This window comes from Eucyclogobius newberryi, unplaced genomic scaffold (assembly GCF_026437365.1).
Source record: "Eucyclogobius newberryi isolate DKJ021-1_F unplaced genomic scaffold, fEucNew1.0.hap1 SCAF_9, whole genome shotgun sequence".
NCBI lineage: Eukaryota > Metazoa > Chordata > Actinopteri > Gobiiformes > Gobiidae > Eucyclogobius > Eucyclogobius newberryi.
The window spans coordinates 18,369,503-18,386,718 of NW_027316532.1; the positions used below are offsets into that span (position 1 = coordinate 18,369,503).

General features: G+C 39.4%; 1 protein-coding gene across 1 annotated transcript; it reads right to left on the reverse strand.

Moving 5' to 3' along the window:
• Nucleotides 1-1,689: 1,689 nt before the first annotated feature.
• LOC140353464 (uncharacterized) lies at nt 1,690-10,001 on the reverse strand. The gene is made up of 4 exons (XM_072438039.1): nt 9,039-10,001; nt 8,685-8,770; nt 6,067-6,251; nt 1,690-2,851 (listed from the first exon to the last, which is right to left on the reverse strand). Exons 1-4 carry the CDS (start codon nt 9,979-9,981, stop codon nt 1,690-1,692), a joined length of 2,376 nt encoding a protein of 791 aa, XP_072294140.1. The 5' UTR covers nt 9,982-10,001.
• Between the last annotated feature and the right edge of the window lie 7,215 nt (nt 10,002-17,216).

Sequence of the window (17,216 nt, forward strand, 5' to 3'; positions counted from 1 at the left end):
CTTCTACTGTGAGTTAGAGAGTGTGAAAAAGCTCATATTAAAACAGTTGAATGTTTACTTGAGCTTTAAGATTTTTACTGAAAAGGGAAAATGAAGGACTGTAACACACACTTGAAATGTAATGGTTTAAAGCAAAGTCAGACAGAAAAAACACTTTTTCACACGTTTTGGGCTCTACTCTTCCCACATCCGCTTTAAAAGAGAGACAAATGAACACAACGCAATGTCAGGACAAAACCAAATTCTATTGATATCATTCCAGACACTGAACTGAAAAAAGCATCACGTCTATATTATTGCCAAACATGTTTAATCATCTAATACACACATGTCATATCTCAAGGTCGTACGCACAAACAGTCCACTGCGGGCCATTTTTGATTTGGAAGTTTCCTATGGTGTTTGTGCAAATACTGTGCAACACGATACTTAAAACTGTGATGTGGAAAGGGAGAAACCCGCACGTTATCACAACAAAGCCGCGCGTCGAGCCATGGCGCGTTCTGTTTCCACAATATTACCATAGAAAAGTTTATCCAGAGCCACTACGGGCTGACGGAGATCTTTTTGATGCTTTTCACGGTGACAACGTGGTCGGCGCCTGCCAGTTTGTCTCTGAAATGCTGGAAATAAAAAACAAAGATAATGCATGATGGGTAAGTTTAGTCATATCGCAGTCAAATGAATAAATTCAGATTTTTCGACCTGTTCGATGGCTTTGATTAGAGTTTCATCACTGAGTGGACCAGAGGATGTCATTGTCATCCGTAGAAATGTAAATGAAGACTCTGCCAGGATAAACAAACAAACAAACAAACAAACAAACACACACAAACACACAAACAAACAAAGCATTAGAACAACACAGTTCCAAAAAATGGCAATACTGGTCAGTTTAAATAATTTGAGAAAAGTAAGTAAGTAATTTAAGTTCTGGTACGACTGCAGGTTAAGGTTGTAAGAGAAATCTTTCAAATGGGACCATATTTGATCTTTTATTAAATCTTTTAGAATGATTTTGAGATTTTTTTTCATAAATAGTATTAGATCACATGGTAACATAAAGAAAGTACAATTATTTTGAGTTAAAAACGACTCAATGTCTGATGCCTAATCCTTTATACTGAAATTGAGTTTGAAATTTTAGTAATACTTTTCTGGCCCGAACGCTTTATTTGAGCTGCAGCGTGAAATGTGGGGAGAGAGCAAGTAAAGACCTTCGACAAATCTTCAACCACGCCCCTTACATGCTCTACCGTCAGCAAGACACACTTTGTTTTAGTTTAAATAACTTTTCCTTAAGGGTGCTTGTCTCCATGGAGATGTTAGTACTATAATTTAAAAAAAAGTATTTTCTCTGTGTACTTTCAAAATTGAATAGAATAAATGCAGATTTAACGTCTGGATACTGTAGAACATTACGAGCAAAGCAGTACCATGGAGACAAGCAGGTGGCAAACCCCCCAACGGGATAGTTTCTTTATGCACTTTTATCACCAATATCGTGCAGTACGGAGTAAAACGTTTATAATGTTTGGCACCTTTTATCGTTTCATTGCTTCTTACTGTAACTAACCAAATACTCCAACCACGAGAAGAGGAAACATACCCGGTGGTGGTGCAGTCGGCCTGATGGTGCTCAGAACCTCTGGGCTGGACGTGGGTTCTGATGGAGCTGCAGATGAGGAACTAGATATCGTGGTTGTCGTAGATGCGTTTATTGCTGGTATTTCTGTTCCAGCAGGGGGGGCTGTTGTTGTAGTTCCAGTAGTTGTGGGGGCTGCGGTACTCGTATTTGGAGAAACTGTAGTTGATGTTGTTGGGACTGACGTAGTTGTTGGCAAAGACATTGTGGTGGTTGGTGAAGTTGTGGCTGTAGTGGGAGAAACTGTAGTTGATGTTGTTGGGACTGACATAGTTGTTGTTGGCAAAGACGTAGTGGTTGGTAAAGTTGTAGTTGTAGTGGGGGAAACTGTAGTTGATGTTGTTGGGACTGACGAAGTTGTTGTTGGCAAAGACGTTGTAGTGGTTGGTAAAGTTGTGGCTGTAGTTGGAGAAACTGTAGTTGATGTTGTTGGGACTGACGTAGTTGTTGGCAAAGACGTTATAGTGGTTGGTAAAGTTGTGGCTGTAGTTGGAGAAACTGTAGTTGATGTGATTGGGACTGACGTAGTTGTTGTTGGCAAAGACGTAGTGGTTGGTAAAGTTGTAGTTGTAGTGGGGGAAACTGTAGTTGATGTTGTTGGGACTGACAAAGTTGTTGTTGGCAAAGACGTTGTAGTGGTTGGTAAAGTTGTGGCTGTAGTTGGAGAAACTGTAGTTGATGTGGTTGGGACTGACGTAGTTGTTGTTAGCAAAGACGTTGTAGTGGTTGGTAAAGTTGTGGCTGTAGTTGGAGGAACTGTAGTTGATGTGGTTGGGACTGACGTAGTTGTTGTTGGCAAAGACGTTGAAGTGGTTGGTAAAGTTGTGGTTGTAGTTGGAGAAACTGTAGTTGATGTGGTTGGGACTGACGTAGTTGTTGGCAAAGACGTTATAGTGGTTGGTAAAGTTGTGGCTGTAGTTAGAGAAACTGTAGTTGATGTTGTTGGGACTGACGTAGTTGTTGGCAAAGACGTTGTAGTTGTTGGTGAAGTTGTAGCTGTAGTTGGAGAAACTGTAGTTGATGTCGTTGGGACTGACGTAGTTGTTATTGGCAACAACGTTGTAGTGGTTAGTAAAGTTGTGGCTGTAGTTGGAGGAACTGTAGTTGATGTGGTAGGGACTGACGTAGTTGTTGTTGGCAAAGACGTTGAAGTGGTTGGTAAAGTTGTGGTTGTAGTTGGAGAAACTGTAGTTGATGTGGTTGGGACTGACGTTGTTGGCAAAGACGTTGTAGTGGTTGGAATTGCTGCTGCAGTTTTAGTTAGTGCTGGTGGTGTTGGTGGTGGTGATGTTGTTGGTGGTGTTGGTGTTGTTGTTGTCATTGTTGGTGGTGGTGGTGTTGTTGTTGTTGGTGGTAGTGATGTTGTTGGTGGTGGTGGTAGTGTTGTCGTCGTCGTTGTTGGTGATGTTGTCGTTGTTGGTGGTGGTGGTGTTGATGTTGTTGGTGGTGTTGTTGTTGTTGTTGTTGGTGCTGTAGTTGTTGTTGGTGTTGTTGTTGGTGTTGATGTTGTCGTTGTTGGTGTTGTTGTTGTTGGTGGTGCTGTAGTTGTTGGTGTTGTTGTTGTTGTCGTTGGTGGTGGTGTTGTTGTTGGTGATGGTGTTGTCGTTGTTGTTGGTGTTGTTGGTGTTGTTGTTGTTGTTGTTGGTGGTGGTGTTGTTGTTGGTGATGTTGATGGTGGTGTTGTTGTCGTTGTTGTTGTTGTTGGTGGTGTTGTTGTTGGTGGTGTTGTTGGTGGTGGTGTTGTTGTTGTTGTTGTTGGTGGTGGTGTTGTTGTTGGTGATGTTGATGGTGGTGTTGTTGTCGTTGTTGTTGTTGTTGGTGGTGTTGTTGTTGGTGGTGGTGTTGATGTTGTTGGTGGTGTTGTTGTTGTTGTTGGTGGTGGTGGTGGTGTTGTTGTTGGTGATGTTGATGGTGTTGTTGTTGTCGTTGTTGTTGTTGGTGGTGTTGTTGTTGGTGGTGGTGTTGATGTTGTTGGTGGTGTTGTTGTTGTTGGTGGTGGTGGTGGTGGTGTTGTTGTTGGTGATGTTGATGGTGTTGTTGTTGTCGTTGTTGTTGTTGGTGGTGTTGTTGTTGGTGGTGGTGTTGATGTTGTTGGTGGTGTTGTTGTCGTTGTTGTTGGTGGTGGTGATGGTGGTGGTGTTGTAGTTGTTTCAGGAGCTGGACTTGTAGTTTGAGACATTGTTGTTGCATCCACAGTAGTTGGTGTAATTGGATTCGCTGTTATGATTGGTGTTGTTTCTGCCAAAAACACATTGTGAAAACACATTTTTAGACTTATTACATCTAAATTGACCAATATTTAAATAACATGGAAAAATCCCTCACAGAAAAGTATGTAAAACTATTACCTATAAATTATAGATTAAATAGAAATTCCACATATGTGTTTAATACATTCAATTTTATATTCTGTTCATATTGTGGTTAAATTTGTATTTCTACAGTGTAATATATTATACAATTATGTTTTCGTAATATTGATGCATAATGTTGTATTAAGTTATTCCACAAAATAGTATTTAAAATGATATTAACTCAAAATGCTGTCCTATAAGCAACTGAACAACTCTAATAAAACTGTATAATAAATCTTTACCATGTGTGAGTGGCGCTTTACAGGCTCCGAGAAATAAAATCACATAAATCCACTTTTTGTCCATTGCAGCAGATGTTCTTGTGTCCGTTGGATTGATTTGTCCGAGTCCACAAGCTGTTCCCTTTTGAGACGCTCCTCCTGCAGCTACGGAACCAATGTTGTCAAGCTGGTTTACCACTTCCGCCACAATATGCCCTATGGCTGTGCATTTACACCGCGCACTACACACAATCGTTTCAATATCTTCTCTTGAAAAACAAAACAAAAAAAACACACGTGTCTAATGTATTATGTATTATTTATGTCTATTTAGTGAAAAAATAAAGAAAGGAAGTTTCAGAGATGCAAGGTTATGATAAAGTTAATCATGACCTCAGTCCAGCTGGGATCCATAGCAAAATAATGTACGTTTAAATTAAGTCAACAGGACGAAAAGTTGTGCGTTTCATTCTTAAAACTTAGTAAGTAGAGTAATAGTAGTACTTAGTCGAGTAAACTTATTTTTCTGGATCACAGTAGTTATGGAAAACTCTGCAATAATTGCTTGCGCTTCACTACCATATATGCAGTATTTACTTCTGATCGTGCCTTGGTGAATGTCTGCACATGTTTTTAGTAATAATCTCTACAAATCCACAATAACCACATGTGTTGGTTTACTTAGTTTTTTAATTATTCAAAGAAACAAAGGTACATTGTGAGTAACTCATATTCTCTCATACAGTCGTTCAATATACTGCCCATGTACCTGGCTGTTACAGGTCAGATCTGTGCAGATAGCGCGTTGACGTCTACGGACGGTCAAACATGGGAAAGACATAAAAATCTGATTTAAATTTGGTTTTCCATCTGGATCACTTAGCACGCACAAAATGTATGATTCACGTCAGCAAAATGGTTAAATTGAACGAATATAAAAGAAGGTTTTGTGATTTCTGTCGAGTCTTTGTGATTTTAATGAATTGTTGTGTACAAATTGTGCTTTACAAATAAACTTGGAGAGAGGTGGTCACTCAGAGGAATAACTCACGGTGGTGGAAGTACGTAAGCAAATGCATACTTCCCAAACCTCCCAATATAGTCGGGAGTATCCCGATTTGAAGATATGTCAATTGAAAAATCCAAAATCGACCTTTTCTACGCCGTTATCCTTCATTTTGGTAGCGAAGGCGAGCGAGGGGAACAGCTGACACGGGCGCCGCCATGTTTGTTGCGATTACGCTAAGAATGCTGGGCGTGTTTCCGTCCCAGAAGGCAAAGTTAAAGTGCGCAGGTGGTATTTAATATGAAATCGACATCATGATGAACGACGTGAGTGGTGCCGAAACTAGTGACAATGACAAACCGACAAAAAAAAAGAAATACAGTTTCAACACTGCATGGTCAGTTCAATACAGAAACATGTTGAGGAGCGAAAAGGGGGACGGACATGCGTTCTGCAAGTCATGTGACTCGCATGTCAGTGTTTTTGTTCGTTTTTTTATTTTTTATTTCTTAATTCTGATTCAATTTGAAATCTCCCTCTTAGGGGGGCAATCTCCTGCTTTTTTATGCGTAGAGAAGTTGTGAAGTATGCAAATGCCCAACAAAACCATCACGAATGTTTTCACCTCTCACTAAGATATATACTTTTATTTTGTACTTGCAGGATGCAGTAAGCCTTTCTTCCGCCCCTTGGAATCGCATCCTCATTTGTTTACATGTAAATAGTGCACAGACAAAGCGCTGACCATCCTGGCTACTAATTCTGACCAGTCGTTGCACAGTTCCATCCCAACACAAACAATGGTGAAAGCATAAGCTCGGTTCTTCTTGTTGCGTTTACGGTACATTCTCTGTAGTTTGCCCTGTAGTAGTTTGATCCGAAAATGGACCGTCGTTTGTCACGGAGAAAGAGTGCGTTTCCGGCGTCGTGGACGGAGTCGCCGCCGTCGTGAGTGACATAATCGCCGCCGTGAAGTGTGTCACGGCAACGTCATAATCCGCGCCGTCCAATTTGTCGCGGAAAAACTGAAAGGGAACAAACAAAAACGTGAATGTAAAAAGCAGCAACTGCATAAAGTGAGCAATTAAACGATCCCAATCATTTTATTGACCTTTCTTTATAGTTTAATGTGACAGGTTTGTTTTGAATATGCAACGTAATGCGGCTCGTTTGTCCCGTTAAGTTCACTTTGTCATTCAGTTTTTGGACAATTGCAATTGCTGTGTTTCTCTGTTGCTATGACGTTGTTTAACAATCACAGTGTTCTGGAATGCTTTGTTTAAAATGCAGTTGAAGGTCAGAATTCTTGAGTGACATTTACTCTTTAGCTGTCAGATTACAGAGGGTATTTTGACCTGGTTTGTGAGACATTAATATAACAAGTCTGAGAAGCCAATCCCAAACTAATAATATCAAAGTTCACAAAAGTCTGGAATGCAGGTGCAACTTATGAACTGCAACCACATTATTAGAGTCCATGCTCAAACTATGTGCCCCAGAAATGGTTAAGTCATTACAAGTTCCTGCTGTAGTTGAACAATAACATGCTTTAGTCAATAGCTACTGATTCTACAAATGATGAGATCATTTCCTGGTCTTTATGTTATTGATTAACTAACAGTTTCAATCAGAAATTCACTTGTTTTTCAGGTTTTATTTTGGAAACATGATACAAACATTGTAATGCATCCATGTTTGTTTTAGCGTTATGTAGCTTTGTGCAGCGTTATGTAGTGTTATGTGGCGTTATGTTGCGTTCTGTAGTGTTATATAGCGTTATGTAGCGTTATGTAGCATTATTTAGGGTTATGTAGCGTTATGTGGCGTTATGTAACGTTATGTAGCTTTATGTAGCGTTATGTAGCGTTATGTAGAGTTATATAGCGTTATGTAGTTATGTAGCGTTATGTAGCGTTATGTAGAGTTATATAGCGTTATGTAGTTATGTAGCGTTATGTAGCGTTATGTAGCATTATGTAGGGTTATGTAGGGTTATGTAGCGTTATGTAGCGTTATGTAGCGTTATGTAGCGTTATGTAGAGTTATGTAGCGTTATGTAGAGTTATGTAGCGTTATGTAGCGTTATGTAGCGTTATGTAGAGTTATATAGCGTTATGTAGTTATGTAGCGTTATGTAGCGTTATGTAGCGTTATGTAACGTTATGTAGCGTTATGTAGCGTTATGTAGCGTTATGCAGCGTTATGCAGCGTTATGTAGTGTTATGTAGCTACTGTAGCGTTATGTAGCGTTATGTAACATTATGTAGTGTTATGCAGCGTTATGTAGCGTTATGTAGCATTATGTAGGGTTATGTAGCATTATGTAGCATTATGTAGCGTTATATAGCGTTATGTGGCGTTATGTAGCGTTATGTAGCGTTATGTATAGTTATGTAGCGTTATGTAGAGTTATGTGGCGTTATGTAGCGTTATGTAGAGTTATGTGGCGTTATGTAGCGTTATGTAGAATTATATAGCGTTATGTAGTTATGAAGCGTTATGTAGCGTTATGTAACGTTATGTAGCGTTATGTAGCGTTATGTAGCTACTGTAGCGTTATGTAGCGTTATGTAGAGTTATGCAGCGTTATGTAGCTACTGTAGCGTTATGTAGCGTTATGTAGTGTTATATAGCGTTATGTAGCGTTATGTAGCGTTATGTAGCATTATTTAGGGTTATGTAGCGTTATGTAGCTTTATGTAGCGTTATGTGGCGTTATGTAGCGTTATGTAGCGTTATGTAGCGTTATGTAGCGTTATGTAGAGTTATATAGCGTTATGTAGTTATGTAGCGTTATGTAGCGTTATGTAGAGTTATATAGCGTTATGTAGTTATGTAGCGTTATGTAGCTTTATGTAGCATTATGTAGGGTTATGTAGGGTTATGTAGGGTTATGTAGCGTTATGTAGCGTTATGTAGCGTTATGTAGCGTTATGTAGAGTTATGTAGCGTTATGTAGAGTTATGTAGCGTTATGTTGCTACTGTAGCATGAGGCATCGTTCTTGCTGTGATCAACAAACAAAATTACATCAACATGATCAGAAAGCGCTGGAGCCTCTCTGTTTTAACGCCGACACAGCCCTTTGAGTCACACTTTGCACCAAAAGCATCCAAACTTCCCCAAAAGAGCCTCCATGCAACAACAGTTGACCCGAGGTCCCTTCGTTTAGATCTGAAGACAATCTCAAACACCACATTTGTGTTTAGCACTAAAAGAGCTTCAGTCTATTTGACTTAGTGCTGCAAAACCATTCCTTCGGTGTGAACAGAAGTCTGGGCCAAGTTTTTATCTTCAGAAGTGAATATTTTGACTAATCAGAGAAACGCACGGTTCTTCTGCGCGGCAGTTTATGCGTTAAAAATAGGACTGAGAAACACCGCTGACTTCGGCTGAGTCAGTGAGTGAAGCACTAAACACGGTCTGAGGTGAGTGAAGTTTGATTTTGCCGCAGTTTACCTGTTCCACGAGTTCGGTCAGCGTTTCCTCGCTGAGCTCAACATATGAGTCCACGGTCATTTGCAGACGAGCCAGCGAAGTCAAACCTTCATAAAACAAGGATACATTGAAAAGCTAAAACATAACATGGACAATTAAGCATGAATAGTTATGTAAACCTATATTTCAGGTAGCCTGTATGTGATCTACGATGCTTAACATTCAACATTGCGTTCTGAAGCGACGGCGGAGGACCAGGCTCACTCTTCATAAAGAATGCAAGTCGATCCTAAACTCCGTAAATACTTATAAAATAAATCTAAATAAGATACAACATATTTCAACTGTGCAAGTGAAGGATTTTGAAATGATTACCTGGAGTTGTCGGGGTAATAAAGGTCGTCTGTGGAGTGGTGAGGGGGCTTGTCAGATTTCCTCTATATTTATCCACTGTAGCATTGGTTACCAGGGATGTGTGTACGACCATCTTTGTAGTAGTTGTAGCAGTTTTAGTAGTGGTAGTTGAAGGGGGCACAGTTGAAGCTTGAAGGGGTGTGGTTGTAGACATTGGGACACCAGTTGTTGTAGTAGTTGTAGCAGCTGTAGTTGTGGTAGTTGGAGGGGCCACAGTTGTAGCTTGAGGGGGGGTGGTTGTTGGTTGAAGTGGTTTGGTTGTAGACATTGGGACACCAGTCGTTGTAGTACTTGTATCATCTGTCATAGTTGTAGTTGGAGATGCCACAGTTGTAGTTTCAGGAGGTGTGGTTGTAGACATTGAGACACCAGTTGTTGTAGTAGTTGTAGCAGCTGTAGTTGTGGTAGTTGGAGGGGCCACAGTTGTAGTTTGAGGGGGTGTGGTTGTAGACATTGGGACACCAGTTGTTGTAGTAGTTGTAGCAGCTGTCATAGTTGTAGTTGGAGATGCCACAGTTGTAGTTTCAGGAGGTGTGGTTGTAGACATTGAGACACCAGTTGTTGTAGTAGTTGTAGCAGCTCTAGTTGTGGTAGTTGGAGGGGCCACAGTTGTAGCTTGAGGGGGGGTGGTTGTTGGTTGAAGTGGTTTGGTTGTAGACATTGGGACACCAGTCGTTGTAGTACTTGTATCATCTGTCATAGTTGTAGTTGGAGATGCCACAGTTGTAGTTTCAAGAGGTGTGGTTGTAGACATTGGGACACCAGTTGTTGTAGTAGTTGCAACAGCTGTAGTTGTGGTAGTTGGAGGGGCCACAGTTGTAGTTTTAAGGGGTGTGATTGTGGTTTGAAGGGGTGTGGTTGTAGTTTGAGTAGGTTTGGTTGTAGACATTAGGACACTAGTCATTCTACTTGTCTCAGCTGTAGTAATGGTGGTTGGAGGCGGCTGAGTTGTAGTTTGAGAAGGTATGGTTGTAGTGATTGAAGCACCAGTTGTTGTAGTACTTGTCTCAGCTGTAGTAGTGGTAGTTGGAGGAGCTGAAGTTGTAGTTTGAAGGGGTGTGGTTGTAGACATTAGGACACTAGTCATTGTACTTGTCTCGGCTATAGTAGTGGTGGTTGGAGGGGCCACAGTTGAAGCTGGAGGAGGTGTGGTTGTAGTTTGAGAAGGTGTGGTAGTAGACATTAGGACACCAGTCGTAGTGGTAGTTGGAGGGGGTGTGGTTGTTGTAGTTTGAGGGGGTGTGGTTGTTGTAGTTTGAGGAGGTGTGGTTGTTGGTTGAAGGGGTGTGGTTGTTGTAGTTTGAGGAGGTGTGGTTGTTGGTTGAAGGGATGTGGTTGGTGTAGTTGTAGGAATGGAAGTCACCGCTGCAAAAAGAGGATTAGAACGATTTGAAACACAACAGACACTTTGAACCAAAATCCTGTTAACTCCCAGTTTTCACATAATCCATAGATTGTTGTTTTATTTTTAATTTTTTTATTGATCCATTGTATATTTATTCATAGTTGTATGTATTTATAATATCTTACACCACTCAGTTTTATTCAGAGGTACTAATAGAACATCCATATTAGTTATCAATTACTTCTGAACTGGTTTTGTAAATACTATAGTGTATTTAAGTATTTTCATACTTAAAATGTATTATTTGCCAAGGCCAGATTTATTAGTTTATTATTATTTATTTATTTCACCATTATTCCACCATGAAAACATTTAGAACAGCTTCTTATTTACAAAGTGATTAATTTACTAAAATACACATGAGATATTACTTCATTCTTTAAAGTAAAATTTCAGATAACTTGTTTCAGAAATTGCATTGTCACATTTTCAGTTAGTTAGTTTAGTTTAGTTAATTAATTTCATGAGATCAGGACAGATTGTAGCTCGAGAGCTAATTTCCACAATTACATTTTTAGTTCGCCTAATGTTTAACCTCTGGAGAGTTTAAAATACTCAATACTAAACTTGGCATTCATTCAAAAGTATCTGATACAAAAGGGTGATAAATATAATTACCAGTTGTGACCCAGGAGCTTCCAAGGTGATTCCACAGCCCGTTTAACTGTATTTACGGTATATGATTTAACTGTATTTATAGGATTACATCCCTATGGACATTGTGAAGCCAATAAAGTGACGTTTATGGACATTTGACCCACGTGTTGGACTGTGGGTCTGTTAAAATCCTCCAGATGAACTGCTACTTCTGGTTTTTAATGTTAATCGCTTTGACAATAGACAGAAAACGACAGCGCAAGATATGTACGAAATATGAAGTATTTGAAATCTGAACGTTTAAAAAGATAAACAAATATTTTAGGGCTGTCGCTTAAAGGTTTGGGCGATACCACAAAAACTTAGTCAATAAATATGTTATTACTACAATTAGTTATTTTGAATTAGATATATAAAAAGAAAAAATATTATTACCTTGTACAATATTAGTATATGAATCTGTAATATGTTGCTGGTGGAGTACATTTGACCCAAAACAATAGAGAAATATCCTAAAATGTCTAAAATTGATGCCGACCCATGTTATTGACTTTAAAATATGATTAATATTTGCACAACAATATCAACACCCACATGTGTGACTTCCAGTCCTACTAATTTCTCATTCCATTGTGTCAAATGTACACACATCAGGTCAGCAGAAGTTAGAGGTTGTTCTTACAAAGTGGAAGATTTGTCGTTTCCATGGACCTTACGGCTGAACACGGGGCTATGAGCGTGCCAAAACCACTAAATGAAATGCCACTGCGGTACGGTCAAAGCGAAGGAGTTTCCCCACGTAAAGCTGAATGAATATGTATATGAATATGTGTGGTTCATTGTATCATTTGCCCCCTTTTGAAAATACTTGACAGAAACATTTACAAAGTACTATTTAAAGCTGAATAGTGATTACCTTGTGCCAGCGCCGTGTTTAGAAATCCCAGTAAAAAGATGAGGCGAGGCAGGAGGTCCATCGTGGCAGATGTTCCCTCCACACATCCAGTCGCTTGGTTTAGTCAGCGGTTTGTGGAGTTAATGGTAAATCTGCAGCGTCAGAAGGAGGAACGATAACCTGAAAGACCAGTTACAGCTCCTGTGTTGCCAAAATATGTTGTGTATGTGAGGTGTGATTATACAAAAAAAAACAGCACTTCTACAAAAGAAATGGATCGACGTAAAGAACCTGTGAAAGAAGAATCAAACTATCTGCACAATAAATGCTGTTCTTGTGGTAGCAAGACAATTCTCACAACTAAACAAATGTATGAATGATTCAGGCTTAGTAACACTTTAACTAATACTCTAACTGGCTAATACCCTAATTCATAATCCTAACCTTAATTAAGTAGTGACTATGTAGTACTTTTAACACTGTCTGGAGGAACATTTCAGGACCTCCAGACAGTGTTAAAAGTACTTATAAAAGAGGTGGAGGGAGTGTAAATGTATAAAAAAAAGTACAAAATAATGTTCCAAATATTAGTACAAGTAATTTGGTCATACGTTTTTTATATATTTTGCGTAATCATTTGATGTGTGATTTTAAGACCTTGCAAATCATTTTCATTGGGTTTTGTCCTTAGAAGTTATTGATTACCTGGAGCAATAACAGCACGAGTCACATCACCCAAACATGAGAGTTATGGATCCGATCTCCACCAGCGTTTGTTAAAGTTCGACACTACATTAAAATGATCGGTGCATAAGTATTTTATTGTCTTCTGACTCCTCTGACCTGTCGGACATGCGTTTGGCGCTGGTCACCCCTGTCCCTTTGTGAACTCATCACACACATCATACATTTATCACAACAAAAATATTAATTCAGTTTAGGAATGAAAATAAAATAGCTGATTAATTACACATCAATTGTTATAAATCACAAACTCAAGTAAAGCATAAATAAACACAGATAAATACACGGTGCACTGGAAAGTTCCACTGTTTGGCCTAAAATGTGTCTTTTTAGCATTTTTTTGGTTTAAATTTTGTTTATTTTGAATTATGACCGAGCGTTTATCTCCCAGATCATCTGACCTGTAACCTGGTGGCCTCCCCTGCTTGTCTCCATGGAGATACTTAAGTTTGATACATATTGTGGCACAATTGAAGGTCATGCAGAGTGTTGACAGAGTAAGCAGACACTTACCTGACTCCAGTGTGTGTGAAGGATCACAAAGTGTCCCCATAAAAACATTTGTAGACAATAAACAATGAAAAAGCTGAATCGGGCTGGACACATATCTGGACCTTGGAACATTATCTATTATATTTGTTGATTAAAGCAGAGGCAAGTAATACTGGACTCGTTTTCTTCTGTATTTAGTGTTGATCCATAGCATACAATGGTAATTATCTAATGTTTTCTTAATCATAAATGGTAATATTGATGACATAAAGGTGTGCTGCCCGGTGGTGGAGTGGTTAAGTCACAGCACACGTATGTATGAGGGGGAAAAATGTGTGTTTGTCTCTTTAAGACTTTTCTGATTGTAACATAACATAGTGATGAAAGTTTGAGATGAAAACTTTTCGGGTGCCATACCGAACACTTAAAAAAACAAAGAAAGTCTATTTTAATTTGAAATATAATATTACTAAAACGTAGAGGAGGCAGTTTAATCCAATATTAAAATGTATTCAGAAAGTTACTTTATTCAAAATATCCATCCATCTTCTTCGCTTATCCAGGGCCAGGTCGCGGGGGCAGCCGTCTAAGCAGGGACTCCCAGTCTTCCACCTCCCCAGACACCTCCTCCAATCCTCCGTGGGGGTCCCGAGGCGTTCCCAGGCCAGCCGAGAGACATAAAATTGAACTACTAATTATTATATTGAGTAAAAGTCTGAATAAATCTCTAATAATAAATGATTCAGTAAATAAATAACTGTCCAAGATAACCAGCAAGCAAGGCTGTACTAGAGGGAGTGGTGCAATAGTGGATAGAGAATTGTACTTCACACCAAATTACTTGTAAAATGTAAATTTTATTACGACACAAATAACAGTTTGGCTCTTGGCCTTCATATGGAAAATCTCATGGTGAACTAGTTAAAGTTACTCTTGACATCCAGAACCCTTATATACAGCATCTATTAACATATTAATTGTAACATTACTTTCTTGAGATCCATGATAATATAGAAGAAAAGCCAGAACTTCCCCAATGCGCCTTATTTTTTGGTGATATTAGAGCCTCTGTACCAACCATTGTCGGTACTCTAGGTGTGGAGCTTAGTGAAACAACAGTGACCGTTGTTGCATTGTTGGGGCTTCCCTTGATTTTCTGGTTTGAGAAGAAACAATGGTCTTGATTGAGAATTTGCTAGTGGTTGTTTTGGTGATCTTCTTGTAAAAGTTACTTCTTGAGATCCAGAACCCATTTATAACTAGTAGAGGTATCTTCTTGAGATGATGATCCTGGCATTTTGGATGAAAGTTCAAAAGTTAGGCTACCCTCTTGAGATCCAATAGTAACATCATTTTCAGAAGAAGATCCAGAACTTCCCATATGTGCTTTAATTGTAGTGGAAATTGGAGCCTTTGAAACAAATGTTGTTGGGCTTCTATTGGTTGTGGTTATTGAAACAACAGAGGTTTTTGTTGGGACAAAACTAGTTTTAATGGTTCGAGAAGAAACCATGAACTTAGTGGGGGCTTTGGCAGAGGAAGTCTTTGGGGACCTATTTGTTAAAGTTATATCTTGAGATCTAGAACCCTCATCACCAGTTGAGGTATCTTGAGATGCTGATCCTGTCTTTTCGGATAAATGCTCACTTGTGATTTTGCCTTCCTGTGATCCCATAGGATTATATTCTCCAGAAGAAGATCCAGCACTTCCCATATGTCGCTGATCTTTTGTGGACATATGGGCTTCCCTTCCTGAAATAATGCCAGATGTTGTTGGTGTTACACTTGTTGAGGTGGTTGAAAAAACAACAGCGGTCATTGTTGGGGCTTTAATAGTTGTAGTTGTTATAGCTGTCCTAATGAAATGACCGTTTTGAGATCCTGATACCTTATATCCAGTTGACGTATCTTTTTTAGATGATGGTCCTGACATGTCAGATGAGGTTTCACCGGTGGAATTGCCTTCATGAGATCCAAAAGGAATATATTCTTCTGAAGAAGCTCCAGAACTTCTGCTATGGGCTTCTTCTGTGGTGGATGTTAAAGCTTCTCTACCAGAAGTTGTTGGGGCTTCACTTGTTGTGGTGGTTGGCAAAAGAACAGTAGTCTCTGTCTGGGCATTACTAGTTATAGTTGTTGTTGCTGTACTAGTGAAATGACCGTCTTGAGATCCCGATACCTCATATCCAGTAGACGTATCATTTTTAGATGATGGTCCTGACATGTCAGATGAGGTTTCATCGGTTGAATTGACTTCATGAGATCCAATAGGACTATATTCTTCTGAAGAAGCTCCAGAACTTCTGATATGGGCCTCTTTTGCAGTGGATGTTGAAGCTTCTCTACCAGATGTTGTTGGGGCAACACCAGTTGTGGTGCTTGACGAAAGAACAGTGGTCTCTGTAGGGGCATTACTAGTTGTAGTTATTGGTGCTGTACTAGTGAAATTACCTGCTTGAGATTCTGAACCCTCATATCTAGTAGAAATATCTTCTTGAAATGATGATCCTGATATGTTAGATGAAGTTTCGTTGATGAAATTGCCTTCATGAGATCCAATAGGACTATCTTCTTGTTCTGAAGCTCCAGAACTTCTGATATGGGGCTCTTCCGTGGTGGATGTTAAAGCTTCTCTACCAGATGTTGTTGGGGCTACACATGTTATGGTGGTTGGCAAAAGAACAGTAGTCTCTGTCTGGGTATTACTAGTTGTAGTTGTTGCTGTACTAATGAAATGACCGTCTTGAGATCCTGATACCTCATATCCAGTAGATGTATCATTTTTAGATGATGGTCCTGACATGTCAGATGAGGTTTCACCGGTGGAATGGCCTTCATGAGATCTTATAGGACTATATTCTTCTGAAGAAGATCCAGAACTTCTGATATGGGCCTCTTTCGTAGTGGATGTTAAAGCTTCTCTACCAGATGTTGTTTGTGCTACATTAGTTGTAGTTATTGGTGCTGTACTAGTAAAATTACCTGCTTGAGATGCTGAACCCTCATATCCAGTAGAAATATCTTCTTGAGATGATGATTCTGATATGTTAGATGAAGTTTCACTGGTGAAATTGCCTTCTAGAGATCCAAATGGACTATCTTTTCCTTCTAAAGATCCAGAACTTCTGATATGTACCTCTTTCGTGGTGGATGTTGAAGCTTCCATGCCAGATGATGTTGGGGCTCTGTTAGTTGTGTTGGTTGGCGAAACAACAGTGGTCTTTGTAGGGACTTTACTAGTTGTAATTATTGGTGCTGTACTACTGAAATTACCTTCTTGAGAACCCGATACCGCATTCGCAGTAGATGTATCTTTGGCTGATGATCCATACATGTCAGATTTGGTTTCATTGATGAAATTGCCTTCTTGAGATCCAATAGGATTATATTCTTCTGAAGAAGATCCAGAACTTGCAATATGGGCCTCTTTCATGGTGGATGTTGAAGCTTCCATGCCAGATGTTGCTACAATTGTTTTGGTAGTTGAAAAGACAAGAGTGGTCTCTGTTGGGGATTTACTAGTTGTAGTTATTGGTGCTGTTTTAGTGATATTAGCTTTTTGAGATCCTGATACCTTATATGCAGTAGACGTATCTTCTTGGGATGATGATTCTGACATGTCAGATGAAGTTTCACTGCAGACAGTCCCTTCTTGAGATCCAAAAGGTTTATATTCTTCTGATGAAGATCCAGAACTTCTGATATGTGCCTCTTTTGTCATGGGTGTTTTAGGTTCTTTACCTTCTGTTGTTAGGGCAATACTTGGTGTGGTGGTTGGTGAAACATCAGTGGTCGTTGTTAGGGCTTTACTAATTGTAGTTTTTGTTGCTGTACTACTGAAATTACCTTCTTGAGAACCCGATACCGCATTCGCAGTAGATGTATCTTTGGCTGATGATCCATACATGTCAGATTTGGTTTCATTGATGAAATTGCCTTCTTGAGATGCAATAGGATTGCATTCTTCTGAAGAAGATCCAGAACTTGCGATATGGGCCTCTTTCAT